At 38.1% G+C, this 20915-nt stretch overlaps 1 protein-coding gene across 2 annotated transcripts in view; it reads right to left on the bottom strand.

Annotated features, from left to right (window-relative positions):
* The window catches only part of b4galt6 (UDP-Gal:betaGlcNAc beta 1,4- galactosyltransferase, polypeptide 6), a 116371-nt gene that overhangs the window by 17837 nt on the left and 77619 nt on the right, over positions 1-20915 (bottom strand). For both annotated transcript variants that reach the window (XR_007935360.1, XM_028803626.2), the window contains exon 7: positions 19325-19447. Coding sequence is in view for 1 of the 2 variants with exons in the window: in XM_028803626.2 (XP_028659459.1) it covers positions 19325-19447 (123 nt within the window). In the remaining variant the exon portion in view is untranslated. The remainder of the gene's footprint in view (positions 1-19324; positions 19448-20915) is intronic.

The raw sequence follows: 20915 nt of genomic DNA, 5'->3' as shown, positions 1-20915 counted from the left end.
AAATCAAGGACAACAGACTCAGGGACAGTTTCTTTCCTGGAGTCATAACTACATTGAATCTCAACATGCACCAAGCATCTTTCTCTCTGCCTCTGTCTTTTCTCTCTCTAAACCGGACGGGTTTATTCATTCCCGGGAATTTGGGAATCCCGCATGTCATTCCCGAGAATTCAGGGAATGACACAGTGCACGGGCATCTCACATGTGAACGGTTTTAGAACGAGCGACACTTATTTTTAATAAAACTACTGCAATATGTTGACACCAATAAAAGAGTAGCCTTAACTATGGGCAGTTCATGCTGTTATATAAGTACATGTATCTAGTTAGTTGCGGTAATAAGAGCGTAGAAAGCACAACGTGTCGAGCGTGTGGTCGTCCAAGTGAGAGCGCACCTTTGTGCAGAGTATGCCAGCCGCTGAGGAAACACGCTCTGCCTCCACTGAAGTAGGCGGCACAGTCATCAGATACTGATACACTTGTTCTAAATAATGCCCGCGCTTGTTGTTGCTCTGCAACACCGCCGTTTCAGCTTTTACTGTTGCATCCAGTTTCTTGTCATCATTCTGTGATGGCAAGTTTCTTAGCACAGATAATGCAGATGCAACAGACTGACGCATTGCAATTTCAAGTTGCTGTTCATAGCTGTCAACAGCATGTGTCACAGACGTCAATGAGCTCTGTCCCGGCATTTGTGCGCTGCAGAGTGCAGACTCCTCCCAGTCCACTGTGCCCAGTCAGCCGGGAGATTGACTGCTGCTGGTCTGTTGTTGACTGAATTAATCAAAAAACCGTGCCACTTAATTATTTTCAACTATAAGTCTGTTAGTTCTTGATCGATTTTTACACGCTATATATGCGAGATTGGCCATTCCCGTTTTCCTGGGAATTACAGCAGTTTCATTACCGGGAATGTGGGAATGAAAAATGTCTGGGGAGCCCGGGAATAGATTTCCTAGTATCGTCGTAAATCCTGCGTCGGGTTTTCCTTGAAAACCATTTGTACAGATGCTGTTGGATTGGACTGAGCAATTTCATGCATGTGTTTGTATGATTTAGTGAAGGGGTTGATGGAATCTAGCTGGAATCTAGCATGGAATCTAGCTGGGGAAGGGTTTGGAAGAGGACGAATAGCAATCGAGAAATGCCGTGTCTGCTGTGTGTGAGCGGGACCGCTTTTGAACAGGAAGCGGGATGAACCAGAAGAGAAATATATATAAGAGATTATTAGTATTCTCTTGTGTAATATTTGTATCATTGGTAATTCATTGTGCAATACCCACATGATCAGTTAATAGAATGTTTAGTAACTACATTTGTTGCTTAGCAATACCACATTATAACCTTTAGCCTTTTTTTTTTTTTTTTTTTTTTTAACATATTCTTTTATTTAGCAGATTTATATGTAGTACTTTATAGTTACTGTAAAAAACGATTTTTTTTTTCCATTGCATCTGCTGCTCATTAATTTCGTTACACATGGTATAAAGACAAAAGCTTCAATATCTGGGATCTCCCTCCTGTTCTCTGGACTCTACACTGCACAGGGAAGAGTTGCATGTTCTCAAGGATAAAAAAAGAAAATTAGGAAACCAGTAGCAAAGCCAGACAATGTTTGACCCTGGTCATTTCTATCAATTAATTCTTTTGTCAGTAACAGCCATGTGACACAATTAGTCAAGATTAAACTGAGAGTTTAGGAACTTCAGCAAAAGTGATGGCCACTGAGATTCTACAAACATTGTACTTTCAAACTAGCAAGTGAATCAGAACATTATTTTCAAATGAATAATATATGAATTGTAAATGCAAACCTTACTTGGGGAAACACTAGCAAAATGTCAAGAAATAGAAGAGGTTTAAAAACAAAAAGGCTAACTTAAAAAACATTAGACATCAAAATGTTTTATTTGAGTTACAAGCTGGCAGGTGCCACAAATAGTCTTATGCATCTACAACTAACTATTTACCAGACTAGACCACTTCTGCTAACAATGTTTACAGATGATGATATTAAAAATATTCTTTATTTTTGCATACTGTTTCAAATCATAGTGTTTATACTGATACTTTCATCAATTTTATATGTAAATAATATTTTAAATGGAGATGTGCACAAGCAGGATCAGTTGTTCATGATAATATGGGCAGCATTCAGTTTTGCATTTTATAGAAGGGTATGGTATTTAAACTTGCTTGTGTCAAACAGTTCTGGAATGCTTATGAAAAGCTGTTTAAAAAGGCCCCTGTATTAGTCAAAAAAATCATTGGCACATTACGACTTTGCAGCTCACTGTCATAAATTAAAACAGCAGAAGTAATACGTCTAAGAAATTTAGAAAGCATCAGTCAAATTATAATGGTGCTTTGAGGTGATCTTAGCAATTAGCAATGAACAAATCAGGCTTTTAAAGTCACAGTGTAGAACAACTCCATTACCAAATTCTTTTACATTTCAGTAAATCCAGCTACATTTGGGTATGCCACCATCTAACAAGCCCAAGGTTTATTACAGACTGTATATAAAATCATGTTACTAGCAAGCTAATGATGTATCCTAATGAGTTCTTGCACCAAAAATAAAACTAAAGCAGGCTTATTACTATTTCACATATGAAATCTATTTTTTTTTTTTTTTTTAAAACGAGCGTGGGAACTATTAATAAAGTTCATAATCCACGGGCCTCCGAGAGTGTGTCCATTAAAAAAAGCACAGAATTGGTTATAAAATTAAATATGCTTACCACTTTAACATGACTGAATTACTGGAATCATGAACCAGTTATTTGACAATAAAATATGCTTAATAAGCAAGCAGTCTTAGCTTCAGCATTTTGTGGTGCTGCAAAAAAGACATGTATGTAATAAAGCAAATAAGTGCTTAACAATTTATAAACTGCAACAACAGAAAATATTAGGGAGTCTTGTTGCTGCTACAATTTTGTATATATAAACACTGCTTTCATACTGTCAAAAAAGTACTCATCCATTCATATAATATGTTTATTCTGATAAAATCAATTGCCCAACACATTGCACATACTTACAGTCACTAATAAATGAGCAGGTAGAGTAAATGAGCAAAAAATGCCAAGTCTTTCTGGGCACCTTTCCTTTTCTAGGCAGAAAGCTGAAACCATAATTAGCAATGCTGCCTCATGGATCCATCATTCTGGGTTTGAATCTCACACACTGGCAACGTCTGGATGAAGTCTGTTCCTTTCAGTTATTTGTCTTAGGTTTTTTTTTTTCCAGGCACTCCAATATTACTACCCCCACCCCCCAAAAAAACAAGCTTTACATTAAACACCGATTCTAAATTTGTATGAAAATAGGCTTGGTGACAGAATTGGCTTCTGCCAAGAACTTGATGCTACCGAGGTTCTTGATCTCTGCATGACTTTAAATTAGAATTACAATTTCTGTACCAAAAGCTTCTAAAATATGACCAACTTTTCATGCAAGTTAGAATAAAGATAAAGGAAATCTAATTAAATAAGCAGAGTACACACAATTGTACAATGCCATGTTCTTTATTGAGCATACTGTTTAAATATTCAAAGTCAATGATGGAAACAAGTTATTTAACCCTGATATAGTAAATGGTGGAACCTATTTTATCAGTAATAATCAATGAGAACTAGATTCTTAGTTAAATAATTAGTTAATTCTTAATTCTTATTGATTTACTCCTGTGTTTAGGTAAACATTCTTGCTCACTGATTCAGTTCACAGACAGAAACCTTCACAAATTCTGAATTTTTTTGTGATTTTGTTGTATTATATACAGAGTAACAAAGGGAAATAAAAGGTGCACAACTGTAACAGTTAAACAAATCAACCCATCCCATCACAATCCGAGCCAAGTGGCAAATATTGTAAGATTACCAAAGAATGAATTTATACTGGTTCCAAATTAAGCATGACAATAGGGATGTTCCTGTAGGAGCTCAGTTCAGCAAAGATGGACACTGAGAGAAGGACTTTAAAGTCACAGGCCCGATATGAGGATTACTAACATCTCTCTAACTGCACACATGTATGGAAAGCTCATCAAAAACTTCAAAAGACTCTGCAGGACAGTTATCAAAAGATCTTGACTATACAATTTTCTCCTCTCCTGCTTAATGAATCTTAGGCTGGAGGGGTCTTCTTTTTTTCCAATGCTGTTTCTGTCCTAGTGTCTATATTAACACAGGGAATTCTAGTTTCTGTATTACATCCTGCCTGAAGAAGGGGGGCCCTTAGCTGCATCAAAAGCTTGCACATTGTAATCTGTTCAGTTAGCCAATAAAAGGTGTTATTTTCCTTGACTACTCATTGCATCCATAATGGCTAACACAATACAACACCCTACTACCAAGTCCCCAGACAGAAGGAGTGAAAAGGAACAATGATCAAAACACACCTCTAGGAAGGAAAAAAACATGCTGCAGGGCAATAAATCTGTGTACAATTTTAAAAACTTAGCTGATGTAGTCCAGTGTTCAATTGACTTTCTGGATACCCCATTGATCCGTAGTGCAGACAATTTGAGGTAAATTAAACTGTGGAAGAAGGTCACCAGTTGTCCACAGTAACAAGCTTGGGGCCTTCAGGAAAAAGCAAGTAGCTGTTTAGCTGCCAGAGTTATAAGAAAGAACAGTTTAAAATTAGTGAGTTAAGAGGTAGCACAGAGAAGTCAGGGGAGATTGAGGTATGGAGGTTTTGAGGAAAAAGAGGAATATTTAGAGGAAGAAGATGGAGAGTGATATAACCAAGACCAAAAGGGAAAAACAGGGACAGTGGTGAGGCCCATTTAAAATGAGTTCACTGGTAGTTGGGATTTCCTGAGCATTAACTAATATTGTAGAATATACTAACTTGGGGAAAATTAGTATAGAGAGGGAGCAAAGTTACAGAGATTTGAAAGAGGTGTTGTAAAGTAATATATAGAGAGAATACAGCAGGTAAGTAGGTAAAATAGCAATTAAGGGAAACCATACTACCCAAGAACTGACTGGACTTCTAAGCGGAAAAAGAAAACTATGCAAAGAAAACTGAAATGTGACTATAAGGAGTGTAAAATCATACACCCCAAGCTATTAAATAATTAGTTCATGGGTCTTCAGGTCAATTGCTAGAACCCCAGTCATTCCTGAGAGAATTTTCTGTAAGTGGTCTACTTACCAATGTTTTAGCAAATTGGCGTGTTTCACTTGACTTCAGTATCGAAACCAGTTTTTGGACCTCAATACCAGTACCAAAAAGATAAAGATGCAAATAATGGATAAACCCTACATGTCTCATTGCTTCCTCTTTCCCACAGCTCAGTGACATTGCGCTAATCATTCTGTGGTTTGTAAGGTGAGCTAGGTTATCCTCCTTGGAGTCAATAGCATGTTTATATAACTAAATGTATATATACATTTGAGGAGAGGGGGATCTGCCACTCTGGATGATTTGAGCTAGGTATATCAAATTAAAAAGCAGAGGCAGAGATGGGTCCCCTTGGAGTCCCGCTTGCACTAATAAACCTTGAAACTTGAAAACAATCATTCAAATCTGCCACCAAAATTAATGAAACATTGGTACCGTGCCATTTTAAAAACTAGAAAGGGGGGGAGCTCTGCTTGCCCACCCCCCGAGTTTGGTTTACTGGATACACAATTTAAAGAGATTTTCATGGGAATTATTAAATATGGATTATTTTCACTTTTACTTTAAAACTTTAGTAAAAACAATATTTGAAATTAACTTTTCTTCAAAATCACATTGAATTCTGATTCCGTGTTTGGACCTACATTGTGACAACGCAACATATAACTGCCTGTGAATGAATATTGTTTCTTTGTCTCTAATAAATAAAACTTTCTCGAATGTTTGTCCATGCTCTTTCTTCTTCGATTTGTCGTTGATGCGTCATCTAGAAAATATAAAATTATTGTCCTGATAAAATTTATGAGAGCTGAGAGCACAGGAAGTGTGTCTGCCGAAAGCATTCACACGACTGAGGTTAGATGATCGTGGTCTTGTTTGAAAATAGTTGTAATAGGGTGTGACTTGAAAGAATCTCATGTTAAAGTCTCTGTCTCATGGGACTAAATACTGTGCCAACGTTTTTGGAATCTTTTAATTAATGCTGGCAACACGAATTAGACGATCTACAAGTCTCTGACTTAAAGTTTAAATCTGAACAATATATCCAATCTCTTTTTGCTGTTCCGTTATTTCACAGAGTAAAAATTGTCATTTGTTTGCTCTACTGCGATATTTCCTATTCTTTTTTTGAGACTTTGGAATTTTTGTACTTCTATTATCTCTAACCTGCTCTGCATGTGTACCGCGCCAACATTTTTGAATTCTTTACGACGTTCTACTTTGTCTTCTACTCTTTGTCCTTTATTTCCGGCCCCGGGCGTGGTTAAATCTCTTTCCCGCGGGACATACAAGAGTATTTCCAAGAAGATCATGTCTCGTCTCCTTTTTTTTTTTTTTTGTTTTTTTTATAATAGAGAGATTGGGTACTTTTTTGGTGCCGGTGTAACCTTAGAGGCATACAACTGGATATCTGATATACAGATTACATGACACAAGTAAAATTAGATCACTCAACCCCCCCATCCCAAATTTTTGATATCGTTTGAAATTTGCTTGGCATCAGTCCCCATAAAGGTATGTTGCATCAGGAATTCTGTTATCTCCATTTCCCTTAAAAAAATATTACATATTTTTCTTAGTCATTAATATGGACAACAAATGGATAACACATTAAAAAAAAAAAAAAAAGATGGTGATGATGGTGATATATGTCAGTTCTCCGCAACCGGTGTGCCTTGAGCCGATACAGGTGTGACGCCGTCAAATAAGACAATTTTCTAACTAAATAATATTTCAACGGTCCTCCTTAGAAACACAATAACGAGAATATGTGCAATGAAATATTCACGTAAATAGCCTTTTAAAGGTTTCATAATTTTGTGTTATTTCTCTGAAATAATAAATCCCATCGCCTGGCGCCTGTCGCCTATGACGTAGGCCCTACGTAGTCGCCAGACAACTGCGTAGTATGCTTTGATAGGCAGAGCGCTCCGTGCCCTCACCTAGATTCAAGTCAAGCCGATGTATAGATTCGTCTTCATGTACAGATGATGAAGAACCCAGCACAAGTGTTGCAAAAAAAACCAAAAAAAAACAAATTAGATTGTGAAAAGGAAGTACAACGATGACTACATTCGATATGGATTCTCATGGTGTGGTGACGAAACGGCTCCAAAGCCACAATGCATCATTTGCGGCGATCAGCTATCAAACGAGGCAATGGCACCCAGTAAACTAAATCGCCATCTAAATTCAAACCATCCCAGTTACGCCAAAAAAGACAAACAACTCGTGTTAATTAAAAATGATAAGCGGTCATGCTTAAAAGATCTTGACCAAGAACTTCGGGTTGCGCTGTCAAATATTGAGCCGAATATAAAACTTTTGTGTTCATTGAAACAAGCGCAGGTATCACATTGATCAGTCATTATGTTATAATAATTATTAAGATTGCATAAAAGTAAATATAGTATAGTTTTTATGTATGTATACTTATAATAAATGTATACTTATAATAAAAAATGAAAACTTATTCTAAAATTTGTGTATTAAATTAATATCTATATATCAGTGGCGTAGCTGGAGATCATGTTGTCCGGGGCGGTGAAAAATTTGACGCCCCAAAGGTGAAAGAAATTTTTTTTTGCGCTTCCTCAAGGAACAAAAAAAAAGGAAACTACCGTAGTTTGGACGCCCCTAAATAGCTAGCGCCCCATTGCTACGCCACTGCTATATATTTTAGCTTTTGACGTGCCGCGGAATTCTAGAAAGAACTTTGGTGTGTCGTAGGTAAGAAAAGGTTGTGGAGCACTGATATATGTCATCATAGTATCGAAGAACGTTTTGGAGATCTGAGGGTGAATTCCATTAGAATAAAACAAGGCGAGTAGGAAGGAGAACATTGTCATGATCAGAAAGGATGGAAAGTGAATTCTAGGTCTTAAAGTGACAACCCAGAATTCAGCCTATAGAAAGGAGTACTAACATTTTTTATCATTCCGCAGTAACCTACAAATCAGCTGCATAACTTCAGCCCCAATATTCAGTGGAAAGAAAGGAGTGGAAGCCACAAGATTCAGAAAATTAAAATGAGGACTAAGACTAAAACAACAGAGAGACAGCTTAAACCTGTTGTTAATGTAGGTTAGTACATTTCAGAAAATGCCTCAGTAGTTGTAAAAGAAAAGAAATAATTCATGCTGATGAGAATTAAGCAGTATCATAGAGAGATCTTTGAGAATGAAGATATGAGGTAACAGAGGAATATTTAATAAAAGAAACTGTGAAGAAGTGCGTCAGGTATAGAAAGATGGCACTTGCAGGATGTAAAGTAACCTGAGTATGCCTGACTGAGCTCCTAAATATGAGAAGTTATTAGTCACAAGGATAAAGGAAGGGAGGGAGGTTTACTGATGACAACAGCTTAAGATGGTGACTGCAAGCAGATTGAGAGGTGAGTTAGAGGAATGGAAAAAGAGTTGGCCTTATCTGGCATTTTTACTAATGGGAAAAGAAATGCGAGAGATCTTAATTAATAAAGGGGTAGGGAAACAGCATAGTCTTAAACAAATTTAGAAAATTCATTCCAAACCCAATCCTGTCCAGGACTTCTCATCAACAATATATAATCAAACGCATTCTCTCTTGTAAGGTAAAGAGGAGCAGTTGATTTAGTATGGATTGAGGCAGAATCAATGATACGTAGGAGTGTATCCAGGTTGTCGGATGTAAACAATAAATATATAACTCATAACTGGCAAGGCCAGATTTATTTACCAATTCATTTCTGTAGACCAATTAAAAGCACCTGGAATGGTAGTTTTATATCTGTACTCATTAGAAGGGCCTGAAAGTCTGCCATAATGTAGGGTAAATAGATAGTGCCATGTTTAACTCAAAGGTTTAAATAAATGTATGAATTGGATTATTTGAACAAAGAGGAGAAGGGATATGTTTTTCCAAAAAAAAAAAAAAAAAAAACAACACTCAGGTGGGAGCCCATCCCACTGCTGAAGACTTCCCAACACTTGAAAATTCAAAATGTCAGTTAAAGAGAAAGACATCTAAAAACAAGTCTTCTCCTTTTTGAGGAAAGTAGTCTGCTTGGCTTGGCCTGATGTGTAATAATGACATAAGTGCCATTACGTTGGATACTACAAGTTTATGAATGGTATTAGATGGAGGTAAGAGCTGTAGAGAAACAAGGAGTGCCAGAGAGAGGGAGAAAGAGAACTTTAGGGAGAAAACACAAAGATATGAGTTAGATACTCATTTAGCAGTTTCTTACCTGAATTTCTAAACTTGTGGATACCACCAAAGAAACACAGCACTCGTCAGGTCCATAATCTTCTGCTCCCTTTCCCTTTATCATTCTGTATGTGTATCTATATTTACATCACCCTTTTCCTTAAAGATAACATCAATTGCCTTATGTACAACTGTGTGCAGTTTCTAAGGCTACACAAGTTGTAGGTCATCCCAAACCTCTTAGAGAATCGATAGCCCCACTCCACACTTTGTCTTACTTATTTCTGTCTCTACAAGGAATCCCACAATGGCTCTTAAGATGTTCAAGGATGTGTGGGTGCTATACCATGTGTTGCAAGACTCACCATGCCTCTTTCCATTGCAGATGGCCAAAGGTAGATATAAAAAAAGCTGGAACTGATCAGTTGCTTCCTCAATAGTATTGCAAGATGAATAAGAATCTGCTTGTATTTCCCAGCAGTGTGGGTGTCATCATCTCACTTCTGAAAATACAACCCTAAACCTGCAGGGAACCGTCACCATGCTCCATTGTTGCCTGCAAACATTCATCCTTGTACTGTTCTCTAGGCTTTCAGCAGACAAACTGCTTTCTGTTACAGTCAAAAATTCCAAATTTTGACTCAATGGTCCAGATCACCTGCTGGCATTTTTCTGCACCCTGTCCTTACATTTCCACGTGCAGGTTTTATTTTCACATTAGAGGATTGGCTTTTTGGTTGCAACTCTTCCATGAAGACCAATTCAAAAAGCACGTCTCCAGAAGTTACTGCCAGTTCTGAGCCAATTACTGTGCTGAACATTTTTTCATTTTGAAGAAGAAGAAAACTTGACATATTTGTCATATGCTCCACTTAGTTTTCGTGATCAACAACAGCATTTGCAGTCCTAAACCTTAATTGTTTGTGTTTCTACAGAAGCTTTTGGAACACATTTGGATACACTAGTCTGATAAATAATGTTTTCTTGAGAGAGAATTTAATGATGCAAGGTTGACCATCTTGGGTCTTGTTGCTATGCTCATTTTTGCCATGGTGTGCAAGACATGCAGATTAACCTGCCAGACCTATCGCATACTGACCTTTTTAGTATGGTTGTCTTTTGGCAGGTTTTTATTCTCTGTACATAGCTAGTTCAGTTTCAGTTAATCCCTTTGATTCAACCCATACATTATAGTTGTTTATCACTAGCATCAATTTGTTTTATTTGCTTAATCAAGCACTGGGCTATATGCCTGAAATGATCATGATTTTAAATAGAAAGTGGTCATTTAATATATTAGTTTCTTTTATTAAGGATGTTCATGGCACGGTGGTGCAGTGGTAGCGCTGCTGCCTCGCAGTTGTGAGACCTGTGTTCGCTTCCCGGGTCCTCCCTGCGTGGAGTTTGCATGTTCTCCCCGTGTCTGCGTGGGTTTCCTCCGGGCGCTCCGGTTTCCTCCCACAGTCCAAAGACATGCAGGTTAGGTCGATTGGCGATTCTAAATTGGTCCTAGTGTGTGCTTGGTGTGTGGGTGTTTGTGTGTGTGTGTGTCCTGCGGTGGGTTGGCACCCTGCCCAGGATTGTTTCCTGCCTTGTGCCCTGTGTTGGCTGGGATTGGCTCCAGCAGACCCCCGTGACCCTGTGTTCAGATTCAGCGGGTTGGAAAATGGATGGATGGAAGGATGGATGTTCAAATATCTTGAAAGGAATCTTTGGATACACTAAAATGCACTCATTTTTATTGACACACTAATCCTGAAGACATAAAATAACTGTCTAAGACAAATTTTTTGTGATCTATTTAATGTGCCTCAGACCTTTGCACAGTACTGTACATACATATATATAGTATATACTAGAGTTATCATGACACCAGAACCTCAAACTTCAATATGATACTAAGTACTGCAATTCAATACCATTTTCAATTCCTAATACAATATATAGTGTAACTCAAGAAAACATTTAAATAAACTGCAATTATGTATGCTTTTACATTGATGAAAATAAATAGAAATTTCAGTAATTGAATCATAAGAATAATTAACTACAGTAGTAGTTAACGGCCTTGCCATTAACTTAAATGCACATTATGGTCCATCCCAAAAACTACAGTTCCTGTCCACCCACAGTCATAATCTTATATAGGCAAATTTGAATGTTGAGCTGGTTTCTCCAAAAGTACGAAGAAACTGCAAAAAGAAACACCAGGCAAAAACGCTGCTGTGCTGAGCAGTGCTTTTCATGATACATTTTAAAGAAAATGGACTATGTTGCTACATTCATACAGTTCCCATCAGTCAAGCGGCTGCCACAGCCAGCCAAATCAAATCAAATTTCACTTTAGTCACCATCAAAGCAATTCAATTTCTACTGTAATGCACAGAGTATATGAGCAAATGAAGTACTAGTACCAATGTTTACGCATTTGAACACTAAAAGACTATCTCCGTACATTACATAGTAAATGTGACAAAACACCATTTTAAAATTTTACATAAAAAAAAATACTGTGCTACAGCAGCACACTAGGCAAAGAGGGTTCAAGAATTGAAGGAGTCACAGTGCCGTAGTGCTCAAGAGTGTTGAACCTGAATGAACTGCATAGAATAAAACTGGCCTGCGGGTAAAAAAATATAGCCCCAATTCCAAAAATGTTAGGATGCTGTGTAAAATGTAAATAAAAACAATGCAATGATTTACAAATCTCAAAGCCATATTTTATTCACAACAGAACACAGAAAAGACATCAAATGTTTAAAGTGAGACATTTTACTATTTCATGAAAAATATTAGCTCACTTTGAATTTGATGGCAGCAAAACGTCTCGAAAAAAGTTGGAACAGGGGTAATAAAAGGCTGGAAAAACAAGTGGTACTAAAAAGAAACAGCTGAAGGTACATTTTGCATTTAATTAGTTTAATAGACAACAGGTCAGTAACATGACTGGGTATAAAAAGAGCATCTTGGAGTGGCAGAGTTTCTCAGAAGTAAAGATGGGCAGAGGTTCACTAATTTGCAAAAAATGATGCCTACAAATTATGGAACCATTTCAGAGTAATGTTCCTCAATGAAGAATTACAAAGACTTTGAATATCTAGTCATCTACAGTACATAATATCATCAGAAGATTCAGAGAATCTGGAGAAATCTCTGCGTAACAGACGCTGACAATCAATATTGGATAACTGTGACCTTCAGGCCCTCAGGCCGCATTGCAATAAAAATAGGCATGATTCTGTTATGGAAATCACTGAAAGGGCTCAGGAACACTTCTAGAAATCAATGTCTATGAACACGGCTCACTGTGCCATCCACAAATGCAGGTTAAAGCTCTATCATGCAAAGAACAGGCCATATGTGAACATGATCAATAAATACTGCTATCTTCTCTGGGCCAAAGCTCATTTAAAATGGACTGAGGCAAAGTGGAAAACTGGTCTGTGGTCAGACAAATTGAAATTTGACATTCTTTTTGGAAAACATGGGCACTGTGTTCTCCAGACTAAACAGGAGAGGGACCACTTGGCTTGTTATCAGCACTCAGTTCAAAAGCCTGCATCTCTGATGGTATGGGGGTGCATTAGTGCCTATGGAATTGGAGCTTGAACATCTGGAAAGGAACAACCAATGCTGACAGGTATATACAGCGCATCAGGAAAGTATTCACAGCGCATCACTTTTTCCACATTTTATTATGTTACAGCCTTATTCCAAAATGGATTAAATTCATTTTTTTCCTCAGAATTTTACACACAACACCCCATAATGACAACGTGAAAAAAGTTTACTTGAGGTTTTTGCAAATTTATTAAAAATAAAAAAACTGAGAAATCACATGTACATAAGTATTCACAACCTTTGCTCAATACATTGTCGATGCACCTTTGGCAGCAATTACAGCCTCAAGTCTTTTTGAATATGATGCCACAAGCTTGGCACACCTATCCTTGGCCAGTTTCGCCCATTCCTCTTTGCAGCACCTCTCAAGCTCCATCAGGTTGGATGGGAAGCATCGGTGCACAGCCATTTTAAGATCTCTCCAGAGATGTTCAATCGGATTCAAGTCTGGACTCTGGCTGGGCCACTCAAGGACATTCACAGAGTTGTCCTGAAGCCACTCCTTTGATATCTTGGCTGTGTACTTAGGGTCGTTGTCCTGCTGAAAGATGAACCGTTGCCCCAGTCTGAGGTCAAGAGCGCTCTGGAGCAGGTTTTCATCCAGGATGTCTCTGTACATTGCTGCAGTCATCTTTCCCTTTATCCTGACTAGTCTCCCAGTCCCTGCCGCTGAAAAACATCCCCACAGCATGATGCTGCCACCATCATGCTTCACTGTAGGGATGGTATTGGCCTGGTGATGAGCAGTGCCTGGTTTTCTCCAAACGTGACGCCTGGCATTCACACCAAAGAGTTCAATCTTTGTCTCATCAGGCCTTTTACTAAGGAGTGGCTTCCGTCTGGCCACTCTACCATATAGGCCTGATTGGTGGATTGCTGCAGAGATTGTTGTCCTTCTGGAAGGTTCTCCTCTCTCCACAGAGGACCTCTGGAGCTCTGACAGAGTGACCATTGGGTTCTTGGTCACCTCCCTGCCTAAGGCCCTTCTCCCCCGATCGCTCAGTTTAGATGGCCGGCCAGCTCTAGGAAGAGTCCTGGTGGTTTCGAACTTCTTCCACTTACGGATGATGGAGGCCACTGTGCTCATTGGGACCTTCAAAACAGCAGAAATTTTTCTGTAACCTTCCCCAGATTTGTTCCTTGAGACAATCCTGTCTCGGAGGTCTACAGACAATTCCTTTGACTTCATGCTTGGTTTGTGCTCTGACATGAACTGTCAACTGTGGGACCTTATATAGACAGGTGTGTGCCTTTCCAAATCATGTCCAATCAACTGAATTTACCACAGGTGGGCTCCAATTAAGCTGCAGAAACATCTCAAGGATGATCAGGGGAAACAGGATGCAACTGAGCTCAATTTTGAGCTTCATGGCAAAGGCTGTGAATACTTATGTACATGTGCTTTCTCAATTTTTTTATTTTTAAGAAATTTGCAAAAATCTCAAGTAAACCTTTTTTCACGTTGTCATTATGGGGTGTTGTGTGGAGAATTCTGAAGAAAAAAATGAATTTAATCCATTTTGGAATAAGGCTGTAACATAACAAAATGTGAAAAAAGTAATGCTCTGTGAATACTTTCCGGATGCACTGTACATGTTTTAGAGCAACATATGCTCCCATCCAGACATCTTTTTCAAGGGAAGACTTGCATATTTCAACAAGACAATGCTAAACCATATGCTGCATCTACTACAACAGCATGGCTTCATGGTAGAAGAGTCCAGGTGCTGAACTGGCCTGCCTGCAGTCCAGACCATTCACCAACTGAAAACGGTGCAACATGAATCAAAAAACAGTACAAAGATGACTCAGGACTGTTGAGCAGCTAGAATCCTATATCAGACAAGAACACCACGCAACTCCCTAAAAAAACTGTAACCTACAGAAAACAAACTTTACACCCCTACTTCAAATACAAAATTTTACAGGCTTATATTGATGTTTCAGCAATTGAGAAAGAAGATATTATAAGAAATGGGGCTGCAACTCTAGCCATGTCCATTGGTAGCCTACAAAGCTAATGACATGTATTTGTAATGTAGGCTGTACTGTAGAATCAATACCATGAAAAATGTATTGGAACAAAAAAATGCTGCAATCGATACTTAGATATCATGATACTTTTGAATATACACGGTATGTATGAATGTATGCGTATATATACACACGTACAGTATATACACACGCACTCACATACATAAATAGAAACACATGCCTTAGGATGTATTAGAGTAAACACTGAATGGGCTGATAAAAGATGCTGTCAAAAGATATATAAAAAAATCTTAAGAGTCACTTGTGTGACCCTATTAGCCAGAAACCTTGTTTCAACCATTCTTTATTGGTTAAAGTTTCTATGTAACATATGAAATAATTCAAGAATACTTGCATAATTTGTACAATAAGGAAGTTTGCATACATGTTGCACAATTTATTGGTGCATTTTTGAATACTGATTTTAAGACAGAATGTTTCACACTGTGGAATTTTTAATTTTCTTCAATTAAAATACTTATGGGCAAATTAGTTTTTATAAAGTCTTATTTAAATATTGATTTCCTGAAACAAACACATTTCCATTTTTTCGAAAAATTAACTAATTTCTAATTGAGACCTAAAGAGTAAAATATATATTAATATTAAACACATGGCAAATCTGTAATTGCTTCGTCCTAAGTATGACATTAATCTGCATCCAGCCCTGCAAGTAAGTCCTCCAACTTAAAGGGAAAACTTGGGGATTGTGCCATCCTGCCAACGTATTAAAAAAAAAAAAAAACTCACACTGTTCCAGTGTGGTGCTGAGATGTCATCTGCTGCACATGGGCCAGTCAAGGTGGTTCATTGTGTGCTGGGTGGGGCAACACGCTATCAGTGCATGCTCCCAGTCAAAGTCCTATAAGTCACATGCTGCAAGTCACATCCTGTGCAACTAATATCTTTCATATGATTCAAGGGTGGGTGGTAAGAAAACTGAATCCTCCCTAGTAGAGTGGTGGCTCTGAGGCTAAGGATCTGCACTGGTATCCCGAAGGTTGCCAGTTCGAATCCCCGTCACTGCCAAAAGAGATCCTACTCTGCTGGGCCCTTGAACAAGACCCTTAACCTGTAATTGCTCCAGGGGCGCTGTACAATGGCTGACCTTGTGCTCTGACCCCAAGGGGTATGCGAAAACTACCAAATTCCTAATACGAGAAATCGTATAAGGTGAAATAAAAAAAAAAAAAATCTTTCAGAGCCCATAAAAAGTCCAGTTTTGACCAGGCCACAATGTCCTCATGATCTAACTTGACTGCTGAACTACTGTTGTTGTCTAGGAACAGTTCCACCATCATTTCATGTCCTTTGGCAAAAATTACAAAATGTGATACTGCCATCTGTATCAACAGATGGGGACCTTACTCTCGACTTCAGTGGAGGAATCCTTGCAGTCAGTAAGGAAATACATATTGTTATCCCTATCCACTTACCTTTCCCAGTAATTAAAAGAGTACACACAAGTGATGCAATGGTAGCACTACTGCCTTGCAGTAAAGAGATCATGGGTTTGCGTCCCGAGTTCTCCCTGTGTGGTAGCGTTTTGAGTAGTGAGAAAAGAGCTATATAAATGTAATGAATTATTATTAGTGTTATTACAGTGCCAGGGATTACCATCCCTCGATGCTACCTTTCCCCTCACACAGCCATTATAACATGAGTTACCTCTGCCAATGTATTTTTCTTTTTTCCCCTAACATTATACAAAGTTAATGTCTGTTTTTTACCTGCATTATCATCAATCTTTAATTTAATATTGTTTATTGTATCAGTATGCTGCTGCTGGAGAATGTCAATTTCCCATTGGGATTAATGAAGTATCTATCTATCTATCTAATGGACAAGCTTTCCTTGTTCATTTATTAGGCAGACATTTCCTGCCTGCTAGATAAACTTTGAACATGCAAATACCTTGCCACATGTTGTTAGGATGTGGGAGAGAATCTGAATGGAGAGAGAAAACAAATTCCACAAAGACTAATCTAGGATTTGTAACCAGGGGCCTCATGTATAACGCCGTGCGTAGAACTCACACTATAACATGGCGTAAGCACAAAAGCGGGACTGTGCGTACGCACAGAAAAATCCAGATGCAGGAATCTGTGCGCACGCATACTTTCACGTTCTTCCACTACATAAATCCCGATCAGCGTGAAAAGTAACGCACGTGCACGCGCCTTCTGTCCCGCCCCAACTCCTCCCAGAATTACGCCTCTTTGAATATGCAAATCAATATAAATAGCCTTCTGTGAAAAGACAATGGGAAAAGCACAGGGGAAAATATAAGAATTTCAGCGAATACCAAGTGGAGGCAAAGGAAAAACGTACTATTTGTTGGTTTAAACAGTGGTATAATCAACAAAAGAAAGTTGATCGAGTGACAGAGTGTCGGAAAAACTCGAAAGATCAAATTCACAAAGTCGCACAGTGCCCGAAATAAAAAAGAAATCACATATCAAAGTCGTCGTGAAAAGGCAAGTCGTAGCCCACCGTCTGAGTGTCATATGAAAGCGTATTAGGGTACAAACAAAAAACATAGGCACACAGTGGGAAAAAAGCACGAAATGTCAACTTTAATCTCGAAATTTCCACTTTAATCACGTAGTTTATTTTGCCATTAAAGTAGAACATCATAAACTTCATCTTAAAATCGTTTATTTTACTAGTTTCTCAAGTAGCATGTTAAATGCTTTGTTCTGTGTTTGATCTTCTATGTGCTCTATGTGTGTGAATCACTACGTGCTTCCGTTCTTTCTCTTTCTCCGACAGGACACAGAATGCATTACATTCGAGATATTACAGCTCTCTGAATAATTAAAATTCTGAGATGTATACGTGATATCATTTTCATGATGATAGGAATGAAAGCATGTTATTAAATATGGGAACACGGTGGCGCAGTGATTGTTCATATCTCACGCAAGAGGCTTGCTGCACCATGTGCGACCTTCGATGAAATAATTTATTACAGAAGTACTGTCTCTTTCAAACGTACTAACCTCCAATTCCTGTCCATACTTTTCTTTCTCCAATCGCCACACAATCAGGTCTGTAATAGACGTTAAGCCATTTGTAAGCTTAGAACGCCGATTCTTCAAAACTTTTAAGGAACATTGAAATATCTTCGTAGTACATGTTTCATTATTCTATTCGTCTATCCTTCCAGTGTCGCGTCAGCACCAGCAAGAATACAGCGCAAGGCAGGAGCTATCCTTGAACTAGCTATACGCTGCGGCACCGTGTCCTCGCATGTTTAATTATTAACAATACAGATTATTTAAATGAAGTTAAAGTTTTATCTGTATGCTATAAGCAACATATTTTGCTGCATTTCATCTTAAAAATGATATTGTCATCATACGCGCTTTATAAAGTAGCGCAGGTTGTGCAATATTATAACTGTAGTGTAAGTTTACAGTGAGGTGATTGTACTTATAAGTACAAACAGTTCTACACGGAGCACTTGATGGACTGATTGAGTGCGTTTATAGTTCTTGGGATGAAACTGTTTCTGAAACGCAAGGTCCGTACAGGAAAGGCTTTGACGCTTTTTGCCGTGGTTGAGGTAGTGTGTACTTGAAACTGTATACCGATAATTCTCTTTCCGATCATCTGCTGCTGTGATTCACACTCAGATACAGTGATATAAATACTCCGAGTGGTGCAGTGAGAGTAATATGGAAAAAGATGATCCGCAGTGGCAACCCTTAACGGGAGCAGCAAAAAGAAGAACAAGATGCAGTGAGCGTAACAACGCTAAAGCAGTTATGGTATTTGGAATACTATGGCTATTCCCTGGCCCATTATATTGCTACAGGTTAATTACGATCAGATGCATTACACTAATAAACAATATGCAGTTAATTTCAATGTATTTATAAAGCCGCGTCAGGAATGTGGGTCTAAGAAAGAAAGGGTGATCACACAGGAACAGTAGCACTGCTTTGACGCTGGGTGCCGCCAGTCTGCAAAACCGAGCGGAGAAATTGCATACGCCAAGGTATGAGTTACCGTGGAAATGTGCGTGGCTTTACGCCAAGTTTAGGTTTTATACATCGCGATTTGAGCGTGGAAAGGTTCGTACGCAACATTTCTGTGCGTACGCACTGTTTATACATGAGGCCCCAGGTCTCCAGAGTTGTATTTTTTTCCTTGTACAATACTTTACAGCATAGACATTTCTAAGAGAAGCTAGTTCAGTTCAGCATTATATTCATCACTTGATGAAATTTCTTTTAAGGTGTTCACTGTATAATTATAAATAATTCAGGCAGAATGTCTTTTCCCATAACAGTATATATCAAATTTACTTTACAAAACTTATAAAGTGATAACTCACCTGTTCCATAAATCATCATCTTCTCCACCCCAGCCCCAAAAGGCATTAGGAAATCCATTGATCTTCAAAAACTGGTTTACTGTTAGTCCACTGACACCACCAAAAAATTCATTGTACGGAAGGCTAAAAATCCAAAATTTAAAAAAAAATTTAAGAAAAAAAAAAAAAATAGTAATTATGTATTTTTATTGAACACATTTAAAAAAACATTAGTGATTTATTTTAATGGAGCATAATTTCAGTAAAAATCTTTAAAGCTGAAGGAGTGTAGTATCTCTGATATGCACACAAACTAAAATTTGTTGAAAAAAAATTAAACAAAAAAAAGGAAAAATGTTTTAAAATACTACTATATATTCAACACTATTACACACATATATATACATACACATATATATATATATATATATATATATATATTATATTATATATATATATATATATATATATATATATATATATATATATATATATATATATACGCTCAACGGCCATTTTATTAGGTACACCTTGCTAGTACCACGATAACATCACACAGTTGCTGCACATTTGATGGCTGCACATTCATGATGCGAATGTCCCGTTCCGTCACATCCCAAAGGTACTCTGTTGGATTGTGATCTGGTGAATACGGAAGCCATCCGAGTACAGTGAACCCATGGTCATGTTCAAGATACCAATTTGAGATGATTTGAGCCTTGAGACATTGCGCGCAATCTTGCTGGAAGTAGCCTTCAGACGATGGGTACAATCCGGTCATAAAGGGGTGGGCATGGTCAGCAACAATACTCCACAGTCAAGCATGGAGATGGAACCATTATGTTTGGGGTTGTTTTTCTGTTAAGGGTACAGGACGACTTTGCTGCATCGAGGGGCCAATGGACAGGGCCCATGTACCACAAAATCTTGGACGAGAACCTCCTTTCCTCAGCCAGAACACTGAGGATGGGTCGTGGATGAGTCTTCCAGCATAACAATGACCCAAAACATAACTGCCAAGGCAACAAAGAAGTGGCTAAAGAAGAAGCACATTAAGGTCATGGAGTCAGTCTCCAGACTTCAATCCTATAGAAAATCTGTGAAGGGAGCGGAGGCTTTGAGTTGTCAGGCAGCAGCCGAGAAACCAAAAGGAATTCGAAAGTTTCTGTAATGAGGAGTGTGCCAAAAATCACTCCTGAGATGTGAGCAAACCCGGTGACCATAAACAAGAAACGTCATACTGTTGTGCTTGCCAAAAAGGTTTTCTCCACCAAGTACTAAGTCATGTTTTGCTTGGGTTTCATGTACTTATTTCTCACAATGACATGCAAATCAATTTATAACTTATGTAATGCGTTTTTTCTGGATTTTTGGTTGATATTACGTCTCTCTCTTCATTAAAATGAAACTACCATAAAAGTTAGAGACTGTTTATTTCTTTGTAAGTGAGCAAACTTGCAAATTCAGCAGGAGATCAAATAATTATTTCCCCCACTGTAGATAAGTAGACATTCAGGAATCAAGACAATATATAGCAAATGAGGAAAGGTGGTGGATAAGTAAGGTGGGGTACAGAGGGTGTTCGCCTTAAAAGTCTTTATTATTTGGATAT

The sequence above is a fragment of the Erpetoichthys calabaricus genome, chromosome 6, assembly GCF_900747795.2.
Source record: "Erpetoichthys calabaricus chromosome 6, fErpCal1.3, whole genome shotgun sequence".
Classification (NCBI taxonomy): domain Eukaryota; kingdom Metazoa; phylum Chordata; class Cladistia; order Polypteriformes; family Polypteridae; genus Erpetoichthys; species Erpetoichthys calabaricus.
The sequence above is the reverse complement of the archived record's forward strand: the minus strand, read 5'-3'. Positions and strand labels throughout refer to the sequence as shown.